At 53.0% G+C, this 22,285-nt stretch overlaps 2 protein-coding genes across 2 annotated transcripts; one reads left to right on the forward strand and one right to left on the reverse strand.

Moving 5' to 3' along the window:
• Positions 1 to 21: 21 nt before the first annotated feature.
• SPMAP2L (sperm microtubule associated protein 2 like) lies at positions 22 to 8,533 on the forward strand (the record flags this gene model as incomplete). Its single annotated transcript, XM_082315055.1, has 10 exons — positions 22 to 46; positions 489 to 586; positions 686 to 777; positions 2,983 to 3,033; positions 4,047 to 4,169; positions 5,130 to 5,267; positions 5,578 to 5,698; positions 6,810 to 6,941; positions 7,460 to 7,635; positions 8,236 to 8,533. 10 exons carry the CDS (start codon positions 22 to 24, stop codon positions 8,348 to 8,350), a joined length of 1,071 nt encoding a protein of 356 aa, XP_082171181.1. The 3' UTR covers positions 8,351 to 8,533.
• A 1,462-nt stretch (positions 8,534 to 9,995) lies between these two features.
• HOPX (HOP homeobox) lies at positions 9,996 to 14,416 on the reverse strand. The gene is made up of 3 exons (XM_082316176.1): positions 14,395 to 14,416; positions 13,965 to 14,140; positions 9,996 to 10,684 (listed from the first exon to the last, which is right to left on the reverse strand). Exons 2-3 carry the CDS (start codon positions 14,106 to 14,108, stop codon positions 10,607 to 10,609), a joined length of 222 nt encoding a protein of 73 aa, XP_082172302.1. The 5' UTR covers positions 14,109 to 14,140; positions 14,395 to 14,416; the 3' UTR covers positions 9,996 to 10,606.
• Between the last annotated feature and the right edge of the window lie 7,869 nt (positions 14,417 to 22,285).

Raw genomic sequence — 22,285 nt, forward strand, 5'->3', positions numbered from 1 at the left:
CCTGGCGACGGGAGCGCCGCCATGGCGGCGGCCGGGCCGCAGGGCGGTGGGTGCGGACGGGGCGGTGGAGGCCTGCGGGGGGGCTCCCGGGCACGGCAGGACGGCGGGCACCAGCAGGCCCCTGGCACCGCAGCTGAGAGCCTCTGCCAGGGAGAACGATGCCAGCCCCTCGCGCGGCCGGTGCCACCATCGGGGCACATGGCTCCCTGAAGTCGCGCCTGGCTTCCCCACGGTGCCGGTGTCTGGTTTTCCTGTGTCCCCCCCCTTAAAACATGGCGGCTTGTTTTGTACTGCTATGGAGTCCCAGTTTAACGCAGCCGCTACTCCCCCGAGGCTCTCAAAAGGTCCCCGTGCAGTTATTGAAGGCAACAGCAAGGGGTAGCTACACTGAGCCAGGCGGGAGCCACAGGTTAGCATGGCCGCTGGCGCTCGTCCCAGGAGGAGGGTGCCAGTGAGGGGACGTGGTGCTGGGGGTGCTTGTCCTGCAGCCTCGGGGGCTGCCAGCACCAGCACCCCCGGAGAGGAGCAGCCACCAGAGAGGAGCGCTTCACCTGCCAGCGCGTTGCTATGCAGCCGCACCGGGAGGGTACCAGGGAAAAACAATACAAATACCTGCCAAACAATTGTATCCTAAGGAGAGGCACAAACTTCACCTGCCCTGTGACTGTTTCACACTGACAAGCAGGCAGCCCAGGCTGCAGGTGTTACCAAGCTTTTAAATTCACCTTTTCTCGTCTTTGCAGTTTCTTGTTACTCGTCTGCATGCTCACGCAACAGGTAAGAAACCCTCCCAGCCCCGGCCTCCTGGCTGGGTGTCCAGGCTGTGCCCCACATCTCTCGGGGAGGGCTCGGTCGGGGATTTACATCGAGCAGTGAGTCGGTATATCGGATGACACCGTGATAAACACACAGAGGAAATGATGCCTGGTTTTGCCCTTCCCCCTGCTTCTCATGACAAACAACGTCTGACTGTCCTGCCCCTTCAAAACAGAAGCTGTGACCCTTTGCTTTACAAGGAATTGATCTCAGAGGGAGTTGATCCCCGTTAAGCGATGAGTCTGTGTGAGCTCAGGCAGCAGAGGGGAGGTGTTTCTGCGTCTGGCTGCGGCGAGGTCTCATTTTCCCTGCTGGGAAGCATGAGCGTGACCAAAGGGCAGAGGCTGCCCCAGGGCTGTCCCCTTGTCAACAAGGTGGCTTAACTCCTTCAAGTTGCAGAGCTGCTGCAGGTGCGTCCTGTGTGGGGATGCCTGTCTGTCCAGAGCTTTTGCCATGATAAAAGAGTAGAAAGTAATCTTTTTTTTGTAATTGGAAAAAAAAAACAAACTTAACGATTGTCAAGTGAGTTGAGGGACCTGACTTGGATGTATGTGTGTGCCTTGTCCCTTGGCTGGATCCTGATGCAAACTTTGCACAGCAGTGTCCAAGCCAGCGGTGCGGGGCACTAGGGCCACCCGGGCTTTGTGCTAGGTTTGGCTGTGGCTATGTACGGGATCTGTGCCAGCGGTGGCGGAAAAGCGATGCGCCTGCCTGCAGGGATAGTGCCAGCTCTGTGACGCAGCTGGGCTGGGGGGGACACCTCCGCCTGGTTATCCGTCACCCCCTTGCACCTTTGCAAGGAAAAGCCTCTGGGGAGCCACTTGGGAATGAACAGCTGAAGCTGGTTTTTGGCTCCTGAAATGACGGCTGCTTTCCAGAGCGTGTCCCATCTTGAACTGGCGGCAGGGGGCCAAAGTGCCGCAGGCAGTTGCCTCTGTGGGATCTCGGTGGGAGCCGCGTTTGCAGTGTTGTGACCAGCAGTTAGGCATGATGGGGAGATAAATCAGCAGGCGTCTCGCAGGGAGCATGCAGCAAGGCAGCCTGCCATTGCAGGGGTCTCTGTGGTGCTGAGCTCGCTGGCAAGGGTTTGCTGGGGCTCAGCATCTCACTAGCGGTATCGGCCCCATCAGAGAAACCACAGGCGTGTCCCCAAAGCACAGACCGTTTTCTGTCAGCAAACATCTCTCTCTGTTGGTGTCCCCGCTCCTCTCTAGGTCTCTGCTGCCTTATTGCCGGGTGATACTAAGCAGGGAAGCAACGCCCCAGGCTTTCACCTTCCGTGCTTTTTCGATGGTGGGGCACTTCCACAGCTGCCCGTGTCGTGTGGTTGTTCCCCCGCCGGCGGGGGGCAGGCACCTGCAGCCCCGGTGGGTGGGGATGGGCTTGGTCCGTGACAGCAGGGAGTTCTGCAACACGCTCGTGGCACTGGCGTCGTCTGGTCCTCCTCTTTGTACCGAGGCTTACAAAGCGCAAGTGCTTCCCAGCCACTGGGATTTCAGGCCTGGGACACTTGAGCAGCAGGAGCAGTGATATCTGATCTTCCTGAAAGGTTTTGGTTTGATGAATATTCAGTAAAAACATTTTCAGTGCTGCTCCTAGGGCACAGACCATGTATGTTCCTGTGTCTCCATAGCATCCAAGACCTCTGTGCTAAATGGACTGAAGTAAAAGGATAAATAAAAAGTATGTCTTCACCTGTGCTCCTGAAGCCATGTGGGAACAGTGCTGTCTCCACGGTGCCTTTTAGTAAACCACAGGAGTGTTGATAACAGGTGTTTCTGTTCATCTGGACTCCTGTAGGCTGGGAGATCATCCATCTCCTACCTGCTGGGGTTGCACGGTATGTTATTAACAATAAAAGTACCTGCCCCCTCTCTCTGCTGTGTCCCAAAGGGACCCTGCAGTGAGGGCAGAATTGCAAATTCGTGTCTCTGCGATCCAAGAGAGAGCACAAAAATCCATGGGCTAATGAGTCCACCAGGTTAAATGGATGGAAAGTTACTTGGAGAGAGAGATCCCATAAACGCACTCTCACAAGGGATGGAGGCAAAGGCGCGGAGGTTCAAGAGTGTGTTATGGCTTTGAGTACAGCAGTAGCTTCTTTATGCTTTGTTGATTTAACTGTGTGTTTAATGGCACATTTGTCCTTTTCTGCAATTTTGACAGGATACGAGAACTTGCAGAACCCAAGAAACCGGCTCGTGCAAATGATCCCAGGTAAGGAGACGCCCAGACAGCCCTGGCTTGAGGGCTGGGGACTGATGGGGCCTCAGCTGGTGCAGACCCTTGCATTTGTTTTGCTACTGCTTTCCTCTCCAGAGCAGAAGTGGCTCCGAAAAAACAGACTGAGATGTTCAGTGCGTGAGGGACCCTCTTCAATTTGCTCTTTCTTGTTTTCAGTCCAAAAACTGGGCTTGACCTGTGTCTTGCCTTTGCTGCCCCATCTGAGCTGCCCCACTGAGGTGTTGTAGGGTAGGATGGTGCTGTGGTGCAAGGGGACCGGGCCTCATTGGAGCCGCAGGCTGCTGTATCCCAGAGGATGCAGTCAGGCTTTAGGAACAGGGTTGCTGTCTGCATTACCGGGTCAAGCTATGGCTTGACAAGCCAGGACAACAGTTTCTTGATAATGTCTCTTCTCCACTGTCTGGATGGGTGTCACTGTGCTTGAAAAAGGCTCCACAAACCCATCACCCTGCTGTTCCCTGTCCTGACCACCCTAGTACCCTCTCCCACCATGGCCTCTCTCTCAGTGGGGAATGAGCAACTCCAAATTTGCCCTGGGCACAGGAGAGTAACCACTAGCATGCTGCAAAACCTCACCCACTTTCCATGGCACACCCTGACCATAACATTATTATTTTTACTGTCATACCTGTGGTATAGTTAGGTGGTAATGGTGAGGCAAGAAAAATGCAATCATAAAAGTCTCCCAGGGGTTTCAGAGATGTAAGGAAACGACCCTTTCTGCATGTCCACTGGGAACTGTAAAACCAGACTCATCACTTGAAGGCTCTTTTCTTTTTGAGTTGACAACAACCACCTGGACAGTGTTAGGAAATTCAGTGCCAGAGAAGGTGAGTGCTCAGGGGATGGCAGTGGCACTGTGCAGCTGTGGGGAGCCATAGGGACTCTGTGTGTGTCCCATCCTAGGCAGGGAAGGATAGCCCCAGCAAGCGCATTTCACACTTGTGCCTGTGTCTAAAATTTCACACCCTTGCTGCTCTTGCTAGGCTCGTGTGGGGAAACCAAGAGATGATCTGGACCCTCTCGCGGGGTGCTGTGACAGCTCGACCATCCCCAAGAACAGTGGCACTGGCCAAGCCCAAGCAAGATTTTGGCAAGCACCAGTGCAGGTCAGTGATGTGGTAGCACATCCTGGGGAAGGAGGTAGCTCGGATGGTGCTCTCTAATCAGAGTGTGTGCTGGCTCCCAGGGGAATGGGAGATGCCATCTCCTCTCCTGCCACCACTGCCTCACAGGTGGCTGCATGCCACTGAGACCCACCAGGCTGTACTGATGCTTGGAACAGGGGCTGTCTGTAGCAGGGAAGAAAGTGCTATGGGAGGAGCATAGTGATCCTGAGTGCTTGACTTCCAAAATGAGGAGGAACTGGGGGGTGCTAAGTCTTGGTGCCCTTTTATTTCCTCATACCTGCTTCCTGGCTGTGGGAAGGGCTTCTGCAACACGTGGTGGTTGCTGGTCTGATCAGAGCTCTGGATTTGGATCAGCTGCCATAGGAGCCAGCCTTGATCTCAGTCTCCAAGCTCATGGGGGCATGTTCCTCTGCTGTAACAAAAAAAAAAAAAAGCCAAACCAACAGCTCTGCTTCGTCTTGGAAGCAGAGACATCATCTGCATGCGTTCATGCCTTGATGGAAATGTGTGTATCAGACCTGTGCATACAGAGGGACTGTCTGTTCCTAGAGTGTTCCCTGTCTGTATTGGGGCTGATGCAGCCCAGCCAGGCACTGCAACAAAGAGGTTTCTAAATTGGCAGAGCTGAACAACAGAGATGCTGCCACGTTTGTGTTGTGGAGTGGCTTCTTGAAATGGTCCAGGGAAAGGCTTAGACTTTGAAAGCAATGCACTTATGGTGCTTAAAAGAGGACTCTGCATATGCAAACAGCGTTTACCTTTAAAGTCAGGAAATCTCAAGTGTAAAGGCCCCTTTGTTCATGGCTTTTCCGTGTGCACCAGTGCCAACTTTTATACATCCAGCAGGCATGGATGTTTAACCAGACTTAGGTTACCATCTGCCAGGATCACGTTCTCTGTCAGTTGCCTTTTACTAACTCTTCTGTGCTGTTCCTCAAGGTCCCTCTTCTTGTACAGCTGTGGACGGGAATCAACGATCTGGGAGCGTCCCCCGCTAGTGGATATTGGCTTCCCTTCTGATCGGCTGCTCAAGCTGTCTGAACCTAAAAAATACCAGGCTGCTTACCTGCAGCAAAGGTGAGAGGTCAGAAAGCTTGCAGGGTGCTATAGGTAGGCCCTTGGGTCTTGTAGCATCAGTGCAGCTTCAAAATAATACATATGGGAACAGAGGATGGGTACAAGAGAGGGCAAAATGCAGAGCAGGGATTCTGCTGGGATTAGGACCTCTGGACTCATGGCATGACTCGGTTCTACACTGGAAATGGCCACAAGACAAAGCTGCCTTCTACTGTGGCAAATATGAGGCTTAAACATCCCAGCTGCAGCCTGGTTTAACCAGTGTGGGGGAATATCTGTGAGTGGCAGTGCCACGACTCTCTGTTTCCAGACCTCGCCAGTCCCCTGAGTGGCCCGTGTCGCCAGCCGCGCTGACCTATAAGGCCTCCCCGCGGATCCTGGAGCTTGCATGGCCAAAGGTGCTGCACCCAGAGTTCCTGCTGGCCAGAGAGGTGAGGAGGTGGTTGAGTGACATTTGGAGGGGGACAGTGATGTAGCAAACTGTCCTGAGGTTTTACACTGTGTCCCGCTCCTGGATGTGCCCAGTGTGTGCTATGGAGGCGAGAAGCTGTCTGGTTCTGCTGGGGTTTGAGACACTGAGAGAAACTGCCTTTTCAGAGTGAGATGCTGTCTTTGAAAATCTCCCTGCTGAAAGACAGAAAACAGCCAGGCTGGAGCAGCCTAGAATAGCAGGAGAGCCAAGGGAGGAATCTGGGCTGCATCCCCTGATAAAGCAGCCTGGGAAAGTGGAGAAACCTGATGGGAACGGCCTGTTTGGCTCCTAGAGAGTACAGTCATCTTTGTAGTCGGGCAGCTGTGCTCCTATCTGTGTATATAGGGGGGATGAGCCTGCAAACACTATGTATATTTTAACAGTGTTTTACCAGAAGCCTAATTTAGAGATGTATTTCTGAACTTGCTCCTTTTAGGCGGGTCACTGCTTTGGCAGGGGTGAAAGGGCTTGGGGCAATCTCAGATTACAGTCATTTCCATGGCAAAGGCTAAGTTTTCTGGCTGCAGTCTCCGGGCTGGGAAATAAGGGAGGCTCTGCTGGAGCGGGCCTTGGCGTCAGTAACCCTGTGAAAAATAAGGGAAGAAGTCCCATGCTGGAGCAGGAATCACTTTTGCTGTAGGAATGCAGTTAACTGTACCAGCACTTTTACCCTGAAATCCGAGCGTCTTTCCTTAGCAAGGAAATTATTTGATTCAGCCAGGAAGATGAATATGAAAAACATTACTCTGGAAGAAATGTCTCTGCACTTTTACCTGGCTACACAGGCTCTCATTACAGGCATTCCTCTCCTGGCTATGAGTGGGCGACAGTTGGGGAAAAAAGTAATATTGGCTAAGATGTACAGATCCCAATAGCACCAAAATTACCTTGTAGTTCGGGTGAAAGAAAAATAACGGGTGCTGTGAAAGTAAGAATGCTCCTTCTTGTGACCATGTCTGTAGAGGAAGGGTGCTGGGTGCTCATCCTTTTGGAGCAGGAGCGTGTCCCTATGGGCTGCTGTGGACGAGCTCCGTGTCTGCACATCCCTCCCCCATTCTGAACCCATGTAGGTGCCAACACAGGTTACAAATGCCGCAACCTCAGCCAAAGCGTCCTCGCGGTTACAGCGTCTCGCAGAGCCCCGGGTCAGGGAGGTGACCTGCTGCTATGAACACAGCTTTCCCGAATCTGTCATCCGTCCGGTAAGGCAGCGTCAGCCGGGACCGCGCGTGGCAGGGACGCCGGGCAGAGGGGAGGGCGCTGGGTGCCCAGTCGCTGGTGGCTCTCTTCGTGGCAGCCCTGGATGTGCAGCTGTCTGTGAGGCTGATGTCACTGCTTCCTGGGCTGGAGAGCAGGACTCGTCCTCCATCCAGAGCATGGACGTCCCAGCAGACATCCCAGGAGAAGGGCAGCTCTGTGCCTAGCCTGCGGTTGTGGGGACGGGGAGAGATGGACAAGTATCTAATCAGGATCTCCAGTGCTGGGGGATGGGTTGGACAACGGGCTATGAGTAAGAGGAGGTTGGAAGGCAGGTTGTGGGACTGGCCAGGCAGTGGTTTCTCCTTCCACAGTTTGTCTGGTGCCAGACACAACTGTGGACAGGATCATTTCCCATCGGTGCGTGGTCAGCGGCTGTGAACCTGGCTACACTGAGTTGCAGGCTGGTGACCCTTGAATGCCAGGCGCACCTGTAAGGACCTTTCTCCCCATTCTTCCACAGGTTTCCAAGTTGGCTCAGAAGGCAATTGCAAGCCCTCGGACCCTGGAGCTGGCTCGGGCAAAAAGATTGCACCCTGACTATGTGCCCCTGCGGGATGCTGAGTGGCCAGTGACAAAGGCTGCAAAGCACGCAGTGGCCACACCAAGGCTTGTGGAACTGGCCCAGCCTTGCAAAAGGTAGGTGCTGCTTCCCTGCCGCCTGGAAATGATCCGCTGTCAGCCCATTTTGTGCAGGCCATGGCACCTTGTTGATTTGGGTCTGGCCAATGTGATTTAGCCACTGCTTTTCCACTTTCAAAATGCATGGATTTTATATGGCTGGATGTGCTAATGCTGCATGGATTGTGGTTTAAAAAGCATTTTTGAGGTGGAAGGAGAACCAAAAGAGAAGAAATAGGAACTTTCTAATTCCGGTAGGAATTACTGGTTGGGACTTCTTGATTATTAACTAAAAAGCAAGCAGCTGACAGATGGCACAGTGCAGCACATTCATGTCACCCAGCGCGATGCAGCTGGCCTCAGCCTGGGCCGCAGGAAATGCCGGGTAGGATGTTTCACAGAGGGTGAGGGAATGCCTGGCTGTAGTGGCTGTGACAGCTTCAGTGGGCGATGGGGCACCCCTCTCACTAGTGTCCTGGTGAAAGCAGCGGAGGCATGACTGCTTTTGTCCTCCCTTGGCAGGGCAGGGCTCAGGTGGAGGTGTCTCGGCTGGCAGGCAGCCCTGAGAGCTGGCCCTGCTCCAGCTGGAATTGACTGGCTCTGTCCTCGCTCCCCCAGGCCTCCTATGGGCTCGGTTCAACTCAACCCAGATGCGTTCACAGTGAAGGAGACTGCTAAGAAGGCAACTTGTTCTGCTCGGATCCTAGAGCTGGCTCGTCCGATTAAGCGCTGAGCTCCCTCAGAAACACAGCCTGCTGCTCATGCTGGCTGCCCCCATCACTCCTTGCAACATCACCCTCTTTGGGCTGTGCTGCGGCTGGAAAACCTGCTTGAACACAGCGCAGAGGCAGCACCCAGCAGGAATATTTTCTTAGGAGCAGCCACTTTTATTGGGCTTATCTGGGGAGTTAAATAAAATGAGCATTCTTTAAGAAGAAAATAGTCACCAGGGGAAGCGAGCAGAATTTGACCTAATGTGGGAAGCCTCTCTCCCTAGGATGGGTTATGTCTGGGGTTTATCACTCTTCTTATTTTTTTTTGCTGTAATAGTTAAAGAAGTAATGAAAGAACTGTTGGGGGAAGCCAGCACAGGAACTGTTCTTTCACATAAATAAGTGTGGCAACCAAAGCTGATGGCGGGCAGTAGGTTGATGCAACATGACTCCTGACCTTGGGTTTCAAAATTTTTGCTAAAGTTTAGAGATCTTCTTGGTGACACTCAAAGTTTTGTGCTTGTGACAGAAATAGAAACACAAAAGGCTGCAAAATTCCAGATCCAGGGATGGATTTGATAAGGTGCAAAGCTTTAGCACAGACTTTGGAAATGCTGGGGTGGCATGTGCATTGAGTTGGCTTGGATTTGGGGCTCGTTTTGTCAAATGCCTGGAGAATGGGCAGGTCCAGCCTTTTGCTTTGCATGCATCTTTGATACAAGTTACATAGGGGGTTTAAATCTGTGAGGTTCAGATATTCTGTTGTGTGACCCTGGGCAAAATAACGCAGCTCTGATTGGGATTTTTGGAGCCTGACTCAAAAAAGCGGAGTTCCCCTCAGTGTAAGGGAGAAGGCATGTTGTTAAGACTAAGAAGAAAACAGATTTCGGTGCTAGACTCTGCAGAACAAACTCTGAGCTCCGGTCGGGTCTGAGGGTGAGTCAGTTTGGCAGCTGGATTGCAGGGGCACAACACAGCCTGTGTAGGACATGGCACAGGGAGACTGCTTTTATCTGTTTCCTACGAGTTTGGTGCTTTGCACTGGCAGCCTAACCACTGGTGATGGGCTGGAGATACTGAGGCAAGAGAGATGCTCTCCAGCAAGGGACAAAAGCCATAAAGGAAAGCATGTGGCAGTTTCAGTGCCGGTGTATCTTAATCTTCCCTGTGTTAAGCTGATTCTCCTTCCAAAGGAGTAGAGGCAGGTGACCACAAACCAGAAGAGGATTAATCAGAGGATCCACTAATTGATTCAATAATCCACTAAGCAGAGGATTTTTGGACCCTTTTGAACGAGGTAAGGTCACTGGGCAACGGTGCTGGTTATTTTTTAGCCCCTGCATTGTCCTGTACCAGGATGGATGAGAGTTTGGGCTTTGTGCAAGAACCTCAGTGCAGCTGCATCCCTCAGGCTTGAGAATGGAGGCTGGGGTCTGCCCCCCAGCACTGCGGGGTAACCCCAGCGCCACCAGCCTCTGCCACCTCGGGGCCTGGGGGGTGTGTGGGGCTGTGTGGGCTGCCAGGGGTGGACCCGTGGGTGCCCTGGAAGAGGTGCACGGTGCGCACTGAGGCTGCCTTGGAGAAGTGTTGCCCTCCTGGAGGAGTCTGCCTCCTGCCACTGGGGCAGGGATCACAAGCAGGGACATAACACAGCTCCTCTCATCAAAAAGTTTGGTTTTTTTATTAATGCATTGGAAGAAAAAAAAAAAAAAAAGACCAGTTCTTTTCCTTTGGTGACCTTTAACAGAAATGTGAGAAATGCATTCAAGGGGGGCTTGGCTTGGTCTGATTACGGTGTAGGCACTCAGTTTGCCAATATCCAGAGCTGACTTAGGCATCTTGAGCTAACCAAGATCACCTGAACAACACATCTGGTTTTCCAGGTGCCCTCCTCTCTGGATGACCTGTATATTAGAGCTAGCACACATACTTTGCCTCTGGGGATCACAAAGAAATGAAATCTTTCTTCCCCTTCTGTGTTTGAACCTTTCGTGGCAGCTTTTCTGCAAGCCTGGGACAAGGGCATGAGATTGCTTTGCCCTGGGAAGCCGCTGTTAATGGATAGGAACCACTAGACAGGTTACGCAGCTGTCAGAAGCTGTATACACATATATATAATATTTTTTTCCTGATTATGTACACTTTAAATAAGAATTATGTTAAATAGCAGGGTATTACTTTGTATCTAAAACTTATTGCAACAGAATCCCAAGGAAACCCACTCTGAAGAGCTTCACCATCATTTACAGCAGGCATGGGTATCAGAGCAGCATCCTCTAGTCCCTGACAGACCCGCTTTCTGAGGGCAGCCCTTCAGACTTCCTCCACTCTGCCAGGCGCTGCTTGAACCATTTCTGGAGAAAAAAAAAAAACAAAACAAAACAGAGATTGAGGGCACTGGGCTGAGTGAACCCTCCAAATTAACTTCGCTAAAGGTGCAGATGTGGTCAGCACATGGGACCAGGCGGGGGAACCTCACGGCACCGCTGTTTCGTAGCAAGGTGATGCTGCGCTGTTCCCAGGCAGTACAGGCAGCAGGACAGCCGCTCTTGAACGAACGGTCTTGTTACCTGTGTGTGCACCTCTTTCAAACTCATTTCTCTTGCTTGCTTCAGACCTTGACAGCATGGGTGAGTCCTTGTTTTATTGCTGTGAGTCCAAGTTTTTCTTGCAAACAGAGTAAGAGATTGGCTAAGGAGCTGCTGGACGGTGTCTGTTTAAAGGGCTGGAGCAGTGAAACAATCACTGCAGGTCCAAAAATGACATGAATCAAAAGTTGACCTGCTTCAGAAAGGATGAGAGGGACAACACAGTGGCTCTCAGCAAATTTAACAACAAAAAGATTTAAAATGGGTTAAAAATTATCTTAGTCTTCAAACAATATGCACAGCTACGTTATTCTGTAGTAACTTAGCATCTCTGAGCCAACTCCCAGAGCTGCTGATGCCACTTCAACACAGCTGCAATTTCAAATGTTAGATAAAATGTGGCTGGACAAAGCCACGCTACCTCTGTAAGAAGAGAGAGATTACTCATGCGTGCCGGAAGCACAGCTCAGCCTTTTGTTTGGGAACGTGCCTGAGACTTGCTTTGTTGCCGCTCATTTTGTTGCTATATTTGTTCATGGCTATTTTTGAAGCTATTGTGGTCCGTAATGATACAACCACGGTGCTCTCTACAAGTGGCTCTCGCACTAGCGCTGCCTTGGACCACATCCAGTCAGATGATTGCCTGCCTAGCCTCCTCCCAAAAATTTCACTTCCTATCATAAACCATCATCTCCTGTTGACTCAGTACCTCTTTGCGTCTCATCTTTACTAAATTTTTTATTAAAATGGCTGCTATATCTAGCCAATGAAGCACTCCAGATGTCAGGAGGGATGATTCTCTGTGTCATACGCAATGCGGGCACTTTGCACCTCGCCATCCCAGTCTTGATCCTGTCCCTAAGGTGACCTTCATCTCTAGATCTCTAGGAGCACCCTGGATTCATGGAAAAAGATGACTATCAGGGAAGATTTTAAGACATGTCCAGAGGTGTCCTGGGCATATATGGCCTGTGTTTACACTTGCTTTAGGAAAAAAAATGAACCAGTGCCAGTTCTAAGGAGGAAAAGGTATTTGAAGGGTACTGTCTCCTTGCTGCCTCAAACAAGCAGTGCAACGTGGTACCCGCCTGTCACCGAAGCACAGCAGAGGAGGGGTCTCCTTTTCCACTCCAGCCAAGGACTATCAGTGCAAAGGATGTTATAGCAGCATCCTTCCCCGGGGCAGGCTAAATGCTGGCATTGCCTGCTCGGCTCTCATCCCTTTGGCTTTGCCCAGGGAGAGCCAGGCTTGGCAGCTCTCTGCAAAATGCTGCGAACTTTTCAGTGGGTTGAATTTCTCTTCTATACCCATCAATGCTGCTATGGGTCTAGTAGCTTATAAAACACCTGCATCAAAAACAGCTGCACTGCAACCTGAAGGAATGGGGAAGGAGCTGTTTGCTTCTGAAGCCCAGGGTAGCCTGCAGGTAGCCAGATGGAGCACAGGGCTTGGTGGAAGTCCCAGACAGTGGCAGCCTGTCCCTGGGGAGGGACATTTGGAGGCCTCTGTGTCTCCTGGAGAGGCTGACAGACTTGTCCAGCACTGGGGCTTGGGGATGCTGAACTAGCTAATTGCAGTGAGGGGGAGTGTGCACAGCCTGAGCACACAATCATAGCATCATAGGATGGTTTGGGTTGGAAGGGACCTTTAAAGGTCACCTAGTCCAACCCCCCTGCAATGAGCAGGGCCATCTTCAACTAGATCAGGTGGCTCAGAGCCCCGTCCACCCTGACCTTGAATGTTTCCAGGGATGGGGCATCTACCATCTCTCTGGGCAACCTGTTCCAGTGTTTCACTGCCCTCATAGTAAAAAATTTCTTCATTACTACATTATTGGGTAAGCTGATCTGTTACTTCATTATATCTAGCCTACCCTCTTTTAGTTTAAAACCATCACCCCTTGTCCTATCGCAACAGATCTAAAAAGTCTTCCTCATCTTTCTTATAAGCCCCCTTTAAATACTGAAAGGCTGCAATAAGGTCTCCCCAGAGCCTTCTCTTCTCCAGGCTAAACAGCACCAACTCTCTCAGCATCTCCTCACAGGAGAGGTGTTCCATCCCTCTGATCATTTTTGTGGCCCTCCTCTGGACCCACTCCAACAGGTCCATGTCTTTCCTGTGCTGAGGACCCCAGAGCTGGACACAGTACTCCAGGTGGGGTCTCACAAGAGCAGAGTAGAGGGGCAGAATCACCTCCCTCGACCTGCTGGCCATGCTTCTTTTGATGCACCCCAGGATACGGTTGGCTTTCTGGGCTGCAAGGGCACATTGGTGGCTCATGTCCAGCTTTTCATCCACAGCATGTCCCACAGAACATCTGCAGGAGTTGCATCTATCCTGTATCTGTTTATAAATGACTGTAGTTTCTTCAGACCATAAAGCCAGCAGTGGTTTGGGCATCTGAGACTATTAGAAATGGTTGGAAGGAAAGGACAGCATGCACAGGTTGCGTATTCAGGGCTCCACAGCCAGCCAGTGACCCTTGGCGTGTGCCCTCGTTCTGGCTGCGAGAAGCACTAGCCTGGTCTCCGAGCCCAGGCTGGGGATGGAGCTCCCAGGCAGGGGGGATGCAGGGATCCCAGTGGGGCACAGGGCTGCTATGCAGGAGGCCGCGGCTGTGGGATGAAGGGGCTGCGATTACAGGGGAAGGGGCTTTGGGGATGCAGGGGTAGGAACATACGGGGTGCAGGGAGGATGTGGGGTACAGGGAGGTGCGGTGGTGCAGAACTCTGTGGGTGCAGTGTGAGGTTGGGGATGCACTGGGGGTTGCAGAGGTGCAGAGGAGATTTGTGGGTGCGGTGTGGGGTGCAGTAAGGAGTATGCAGGGTGCAGAGTGGCGCAGAGAATGTAAGTAGGGAGTGTATGGGGCACAGAGGCGTGCAGGTGGTGCAGTAGGAAGCATGTGGGCAGACAGAAGGGTGCAGGGGGTATGATAGAGAGCCAGGGACAGGAGAGGCAGGAGAGGTGGGGGGAGTGTGTGGGGCACAGGGGCATGCAGGGGGAGCAGGGCTGGTGCCAAGGCGGGGGCGAGGGGCGCACACTCACCAGGGTCTGCTCCTCAGAGAGCCCGGTCTCAGCCGCAATGAGGCACAGCGTGGTGGGGTCAGGATGCTTGTTCACCTTGCAGAAGTTGTACTCCAGGATCTCCAGCTGCTCCTCAGTGGGAGTCACTGGCTTCTCCGTGGCCATCTCCTCCTGGGGCAGGGCTATGGGGCCAGGCACTGCAGAGAGGGGCCATCGTCATTGCCCAAGCTGGGAGTGGCCAGTGGGGCCACACTTGCTGAGCCCCAGGTTTGCCATCCCCATCCCTGCCAGCTCCCTCTCCCCAGTGGCCTCTGGCCACGGCAGGGTACAACTCCCTTCCCAAAGGCACGCCGGGGAGCTCAGCCGGGAGCCCCAGCCCCCCAGAAACTCCTGCCTCTGTTTCCCCACTGTGGCGACCACGCGCCAGCAGCGCCCAGCTGAGCTGCCTCACCATCCTTAGCTGGCAGGAAACTGCAGCCTGTCCTCTGCTCAGTGCTCCCCTGCTGCTGTATTTATAGCCAGGATGACTCCCGTGGGGACGATTCCTGTTTACAGCCGTATTTAGGCCTGGGCGTCACTTGGGAGTGATGTCACAGCAACGGGCATTTTGGGGGGGTTAGTTTAAAGATATTAATTAAAAAACACCATTTATCCTCTGGGTGAGGGAACAGTATATGGTATCCAGCCTAGTGGTATTTTGGTTTGTTTTTTTTTTCTTCTCCCCAGCTACCAGGCAAGTTTAGAATCATAGAATATCCTGAGTTGGAAGGGACCCACAAGGATCATCGAGTCCAACTCCTGTCCCTGCATAGGACAACCCCAAAAATCGTACCATAAAGTTTGTGCAGGGGAATCACAAACCAGAGGACGCAGGATCTTTTGGGAGCGTGGGCTTGGACCCAGCAATCACCCCAGTTTCCCTCCTGATCAATGTCCTGTTCCTCCTCCTAGCAGCATGGCCAGACATCACACAAAGCTGGCAATGAGCAGTTGAGCTGCTTTGTTTTTATTAATATTTAATGTTATCATGCATAGGCATAAACAGTCATGTTGTTTGTTTGTTTTTTGGTGTATAAGTAAAGGGTCAGTCCTCGGAGCACCATACCCCATGCATGTCCATTGCCCAAGCGCTCACTGCCTTCGGCTGTGATCAGTGCTAGGTGCTCCCCGCAACGGCAGAAGCAAGAAGCCCACATTCTCCTCCAGGTAACGTTTGTCCCACTTGTGCTTTGCACGAATCTCTGGCAGACTTGGCACAAAAGCACAAGCAAAACAAGTAAGTACACCTTGGGTAAGTCCCACACCTCTCTTCTGCAGGGCTCCAAGTTTGCTCCCCTGTGGCAGAGGGTCAAGCCTGCCAATTCAGTCAACTAAAACACGAGGCGTTGCCCCCACAAAGCACGCAGAAGTCCCTTGACACTGAATCATCTTGGTGTTTCCGAAACCAAGCTGTGGGGTGTTGGCGGGGGAGGAGCTGGATGCAAAAATGCGGCCTTTCTTGATCTGCTCTCTTGGTGTCCGAGTTGCCTGGCCCATCTCTGGCAGGCGGGCCGGTTGGTGTTGCTAGCTCTCCAGTGCTGTCAGGAGCCCTTGGCCTGCCATGGGACCCCTCTGGGCCGTCTGCTCCCCTCCTCACCTGCAGGCCTGCCCTGCCTCCACCTTGCAGTCCAGCTTCTCCTTCCCTTTGGCTCTGGGATGTAAGCCAGGCACCTCCATCATGCTGCACCCCTACTGCATAGCTTTAAGCCCAACTGCTTTCCTGGTTGACGGATAACTCGCCTTAGCCCACTCGGTACCCTGGGGTGTACTGAATGCCCCAGGGCTCTCACTTGCTGACAGCACTGCTGGGATGGGGCTCAGCTCCAAAACTGCCTTGCAGCTTGCCGAGAGCCAGCTCTCCTATCATGAGAGGCTGGAGAGATCCTCTTCTTTGAGCTTTACCTCAAAAAGCAAAGACCCCATTAGGCCTTGACTGCAAGAGGTTGCTTTGACTAATAAAAGGGTCTTTTGGCGTTTGAGCAGGGGCTCATAAATAGACCAGGGCTGGTTGTGAAACAGCCTACTCTGCTTGAGTCACTTGGTGAACACTGGTTGTAACACAGTGGTTGCGTAAGGCCAGAGGATATCTGAGCATGATGGAGTGTGCTGGTAGACGGCATCATCCACCACCCTGGATGGACTGGGGAAAGACCATCTTTAGCCCCAGGTGCTGCAAGCCAAGCTAGCCTTGTCTGCAGAGTGTTGCAGCCATGGCTGTGCAGCAGCACTGCCTGGGGTTTTCTGGTGTCGGCTCGGTTCAGAGGTGTCCATATAGGAAGGGGGTGGACAAAGTTCAGTCCCTCATCCGTGTGAGCTGGTGGGGGCCAGGTGAATGCTGCTTATCTACCTTGGGCATTTGGAGACCTCTGGAAATGATGCAGGGGGAGAAGGAGATCCCTTGGATGCCAGCACCATGGCTGCCGGGATGTCCATGAGGTCCAAGTGCCGATGAGGCCAGGCTCAGGCCGCAAATCCTTCCTCCCCTCCTTGATCAGCATCCTAGGTCAAGTCTGAGCCACCTGCCCTTCTGCTAGAAATCCCAGTCACCCCAGGTCACCTCTAGACCATGCATCTAGCCTGGGCCGCCAGCAGCAACATGTCCCAGCGGTTTATAAATCATTGTTTACAGCCTGCTGCATTAATGTACATTGATGTGTGTGCATTGATTTGCATAGGGAACACATGCTTCAACTTTCATCTTCACAGCTGTTTCTATTTCTGATAATCTCCAGGTTCCTGAGGCGTTTCCCCGTAGGATACAGTATCTTCTACCTGCTGGCAGCTCAGGGTGCCCCAGCACGCAGGACGTGATGCCTGATGGTTTTACCTTGTCTCCCCTCTACCCTTGCTCCAGAGGGAGAACAGTTCCTACCTCTCAAGGCTGTGAGATGGCTTTCAGGAAAAGGTCAAAACCCTGGGGGTCCTGGAGGGCTCTGCAGGTCTCCCCACATGGCTCCACTGGGCCCTGGAGGTTTTCAGGAGCCACGTGGCCCTGAGCAGCATGTGGCACCCAGCACTTGGCACCTCTTGGGTGCTAAAAACTGGGGGTATATGACGGGACTTGAGGGCACCAGGAGTCCCTAAATGTCCTGATTGGCCATATCTGGACCACTGCTCACCTACCCACTACGTAAATGGAGCCCCGTTTAAGCCAAGGCCTAGACCCTGGCCTTCAGGCTGCACAGGACCTCTCCTCTGTACAGGAGAGGTGATTTTCTTGCTTACGTTTCTTTAAGCCTAGCAGAAATATGGAGAATCACAACTGGTTTGCTTGGCTGCTGAAAAGCACCACTGCTCACTGCTTTTTTCTGCCGAAATTTTTGCAGGCATTGGAAAAAAATGGCTTTTTCAGTGCAAAGGATGTAACCTATCTATTCGTCTTTCAGAAAGGCTTGGGGGCTGAAGTCGTCATTGAGCTCCGTGAGCAGTCCCATGCCCACTGCTCTCTCCCCTGGGTAGCAGAGGGGCGAGAGTTCGGTGGCAGGGGGTTACTCACCCAGGCAGAAGTGACAATGCCAGATGCACTGTCACAGTGAAACCACAGCCCCAGTGACACCTGCTCTGTCCTACGTGTCAAGCTAAAGAGCCCTGGGGGATTCACACTTGGCTCTGACTAACTGTCTTGGTTTTAGGTAGAGCAATGTGAGAGCAGCCACCAGCTGAAGCTTGCAAGGGGTTCATCGGTTGCCTGGCCTGCGGGCGGCTCCAGCCAGCGTTGCCATCTACGTGGAGGCTGTGCAGGCAGCAGCTGGTGCTCTTAGTGTGGCTGATGGGGCATTTAAATGCACCTCCAGGGCCATTTTGGAGTGAGCAGACAAAAGCCAATGGCTGACGGACACAAGTTCCAGCAAGAGAAAGTCTTATTAGATATTTGGGAAAAAATCTTCATAGTGTAGGGGGTCCAACATGGGGACAGGGACCAGAGAAGTGGGGGCACCTCCATCCTCAGTGATCTCTAAAAATCAGCTGGACAAGGCCCTGAGTGACCTGACCTAGATGTGAGGTAGGAGCAGTGGGGTGGAGAGAGACCTCCCTCCGCAGTTATACTGCCCGTGTCCTCTGGTTGCGCCCAGCTCCCCAGAGACATCCTGGGGTTACTACCAGGGCTCCCATCTCTGGCCTGAGATGGGAGAGGACATCCCTCTGTCTCCCGGCATGCCTGCCCAGCACTGCTAGTGCAGTCAGCATTTACTATCCTGGCAGAAAGCAGCCACTTTTCCAGAAAAGACATGATCTCTGCTCAGCTTTGCTTTTTTGAACGGCAGACACAATAGCTGGCCGGCTGTGCAGCTTTCTAATGATTTACTGCACCCGAAGCCCCTGGAAAACTCTCTGAGTGGTAGCTCCTGCTGAGCTGATGGGGCCCCATAGCCCCCGCTGGGCTTCCTGACCCCTTCCCCAGTGCTCTCCCCACTGTCACGGTTGGGATGCGACTGCAGGCATCTGCGTCTGGTTTTAGCTTGCAGCTATTTCCTGCCACTGCAGGGATCAAAATAGCAGTTCTCAATGCAAACGAGCCCTCCTACCCTCCCTTGCTCTGCTGCAGAGCCATGTCCTGCCCCGAGCTTTGCTTGGACTCCTGCTGTTGGGTGGCTGTGGATAACATCAGCCGGCATGGTGCACAGGATAAGGTGGGACAGAGGCTTTAAAAATAAACCAGACCCTGCCATAAATAAGGGAAAACCACCTGTCATGCATCCTGTAAACGACCCGTTCAGCCTTTTAGAAGATAATATCGGGTGGGAACAAAGCAAACAAGAGCACAGCAGCTGCTGAAGCAGAGGCAGGTCCCCGTGGTACCCGCAGCCTGGGCTCCCTGCTTCCCCGTGTGCCCCTCTCCCTGCCCCAGGCATGAAGCGTTCCCACCACAGCCCTGCTGGGTGCTGCTCCAACCTCCCCAGCATCAGTAGGCGCAGGTCAGCTCCTCCCTCCATCCCCCCCGCCCCGATCCCCAACTGCAAATCCACCCCAGCACCCCCAGCTCAAAGCCTGTGCTTACCTGGAGCTGGCAGGGACCAGAATTGTGTAAAACAAGAACCCCGCAGGTCCTTGGGTGACTGCTTAAGTATCTGCGTGTGTGTGTGACAGGCGGGGACCTGAAAAACCTGCCGCAAATCACAGGAGCTCCCGGGATCCACAGCCACTCTCTGGGCTGGTAATTCAGGTTTGGCATCCACTCTCCTTGGCAGGGCTCAACGCATGGTTGTACGCGCTGCGGGGCTCTCCGGACGGGTGGCACGGGGAGCCGTCGGGGCTCGTCCCGCCACGCACGGGGCTGGGGGATGCCGTCCTGCGGGCCATGGGCAAGGGCCGCTGGGGCTGTTTCCTGCAGGGGTACTGGAAGGGTGAAGGCAGGATGTGGTGGAAACTGTGCTCAGCCGTTCATCGGTGTTTCAGCTGAGCCTGCCTGTCCCTCTGGGGGCCCTGGGGCCCCCACCACTGCCCCTTCGGCCAGGCTGCGACCAGCTCCCCTGCTGTGGGCAGCCCTGCTCCTGACTTTGCTGATGGAGCACGGTGGCAGTTGCTGCTGTGTGGGGCTGGCTGCTCATCTGACTTTAGTCCCCTGCAAATGATTTGTCCAGGTTTAAGGTTCCTGACTCTGCTGTCGCTTTAGTCAGCCCCGTGATCCCACCAGGCTGGGTATAGGAGCAGGACTGGGTCCTGGATCTGACCTGCTGCTGCAGCCCAAGTGCCAGGGCATCTCCTTCTGCCAAAGACCTCTACTGTCCTCGATTAAAGTGCCTGGGAGCCTGCAGTCCACAGTGGGGTGGGCTGGAACCATTAGACAGCAGCTTAAAAAGAGACATCTTGTGGGGTGGGGTGCAGTGGGGAGGAGCTGATTTTCTCTCAGCTCACAGACAGCTGGAAGGAGATGCTGGAAAATCAGAGGGGTTGGAGAAAGGGCTCATGAGAAACCAAGTATGGGTTGCAATGACTGAGATTATCTGCCAGAGCAAAAGGAAAACTGGCACTGGATGCAAAAAGCTGTGGAGCTAGCTGGAGCCAGGGGCAAGGAGCCCTGCCCCTGGGGAGAAGTGGCTAGACAAACCCAGGCAAGAAACCTGCCATTTGTTCAGCAATGAGCTAAAACTGTCTTGAAGATTGAGTGGTTTTGTAATGTGGGGGGAGACATGGGCCAAGGCAAGGGGATTGCGAAGAGATCTGCACCAAAGGGCAGGCAGACCGGTGCCAATTTTCCTAGCAGGATGACGTTGATCAAGCAAGAGTGCTTTTGCTACAGGGATAGCCTAACTGCCTGGATAAACCAAGTGGTGCTGTTCAGTGGCTGCCAGAAGAGGTTTTTGGGAGAAGACTTGATCCTGCATGCCTTGGGCAGGCACCCGGCCAAGGGGATATGCCCTGTTTATCACTGGTGCTAAGCAACAGGAGCATGGGTAGCAATGGGTGGAGGCAAGCAGGTTGGAAAACATGTCCGATGGGATGGCTCCAGCAGCTGTGGCTGGGGGGATCAGGGTGCGTTCAAGGGGGCTGGAGCAGACCCCTGCAGCAGGACACAGCCTTGGATTTTGAACCCAGTGTCCAGGGAGGTCCAGGCAGAGGCTCTGAATTGCATACCGTCATGTCCTTGGGGGAGCTCTGGTGGGTATTGCTGCTTACCTGCCCCGTGCCTATGCTCTGCCCTGGCACCTGCTCTTGGCTGCCCTTGGAGACAGGACAGATGGGAAGATAGTCTGTCCCAGACAGTTTTTCTTACGTTTATATGCTGTCTTTTATTCTCTCCCATGCATGTGCCCCAAGCATTGCAAAATGTGAGTAACCTGGCCCACGGGAACAGGATCAGCTCCTCTCTTCCCTTGTTTATTACTGTCAACAGAGAGAAAGTCTTTAATGTGGAAAAAACCCTTTTCCTTTAGCCTGTGAACCCAGCCCAGACTTGCACTGGGAGCGCTGGCAGCGACGTGTTTCAGGCTGAGACATGCCACTGAAATGGCTTCAGAGCTGCTGGGAGTCCTGCAGTGACAGTGCGAAAGTCACGTCACTAATCTGTCTGCGTCTGGCTGGCAAATGCTAATGCTCTTCTGATCCTGAAATATTTCAGGCCCCATTTCTCTTCCTGGGAGAGGGTCAGAGTACTGCTGAAGTTTATGCCTCACCTGGTATGAGGAGATCCTGTCCCCAGAGGATGTCCCTTTGTCAGGAGAGTTAGATTAAATAGAAATAAAATGCAGGGTGCATCCAGGCCCATCTCAGAGTTTTCCTCCCTACAGGAGAAGAAATACAGCTGTTGTGATGTGCATTTGACAATTTTGCATGATACCGTGGCATTGCAGCAAGGAGTTGGCAGCTGCAGCCTGTGTTCAGCATCCCGCTCCTCTGGACCCCTCTTGCAGAGGCTTGAATATCATCCAGTGCTTGCATGTTGTGGGGGGCATCAGACACATAGCTCATGACCATCCTGGCCCAAATGTTGTCCCTTTAATCCTGTGTGGAGACAGGATGGAAAAAAAGATGAAGAGGAGAGGGGGAAAGCAACTTGTCAAGCCATCAGGAGAGAATGGGATAGAATTCAGCTTTTCTGGCTCGTTCATACTGCTTCCTTTGCATGCATGTATCTCTCCTGAATTTTGCCATGTTTTCCTTCCTGAAAACGAGGCTTAGTACCAGCACCTCTTGTCTGGGCATTAAGCAGAGATTTTTGATTTTTTTTCTTTTTCTAAGTGAGTGAGTTAAAAATATGTGCTTTCCAGAGACACCCCCCCGCCAACCCAACTGTCAGAGAGGGAGCGAAACCTTGCCTTCTCCCCCTGAACACACCAATGCAAAGGGAAACCACAAAAGCCATCTTCTGTTTTGTTTTCCAGTGTTTTTTTTCCTGATGTGCTGGGGTTTTCTGGCTACTAATCCAAAAAATGTGGCTGGAACAAGGCTTTACAGAATTTTTTGGCTTCCATTCAGTTGGAGAAGAGTTTCCTAACCAGTCAGTACTGACTCACAGGATAACTCTTGCAGCTAATCAGATGAGATTTCTACCTGCAAAACCCACTTGCCCCAGAATAGCGTAAGAGATGGGTTGCTCTGCAGGGTGCAGCTAACAATTGCCTTTGTCAGGTACCCCAAAACACAAGAACCTGGCTGAACCATTGATCTTTTGATCAGTCTTGCCCTGGGAGAGCAGCAACGCAGGCTGCAGCCCAAGAGCCAGCAGCACACAGTGCTCAGATCATGTCCCGGGCAGGGGGAAGAGGAGGAGGTGGGCGCAGGTGGCTCCTTGCTGCCTGTGTTGCTGGAGCAGGGCTGCCCGCTGCCCACCCAGGCTCAGCAACTGCCTCGCCTGCATTCTC

Source organism: Platalea leucorodia, assembly GCF_965183815.1.
Source record: "Platalea leucorodia genome assembly, chromosome: 6".
Taxonomy (NCBI): domain Eukaryota; kingdom Metazoa; phylum Chordata; class Aves; order Pelecaniformes; family Threskiornithidae; genus Platalea; species Platalea leucorodia.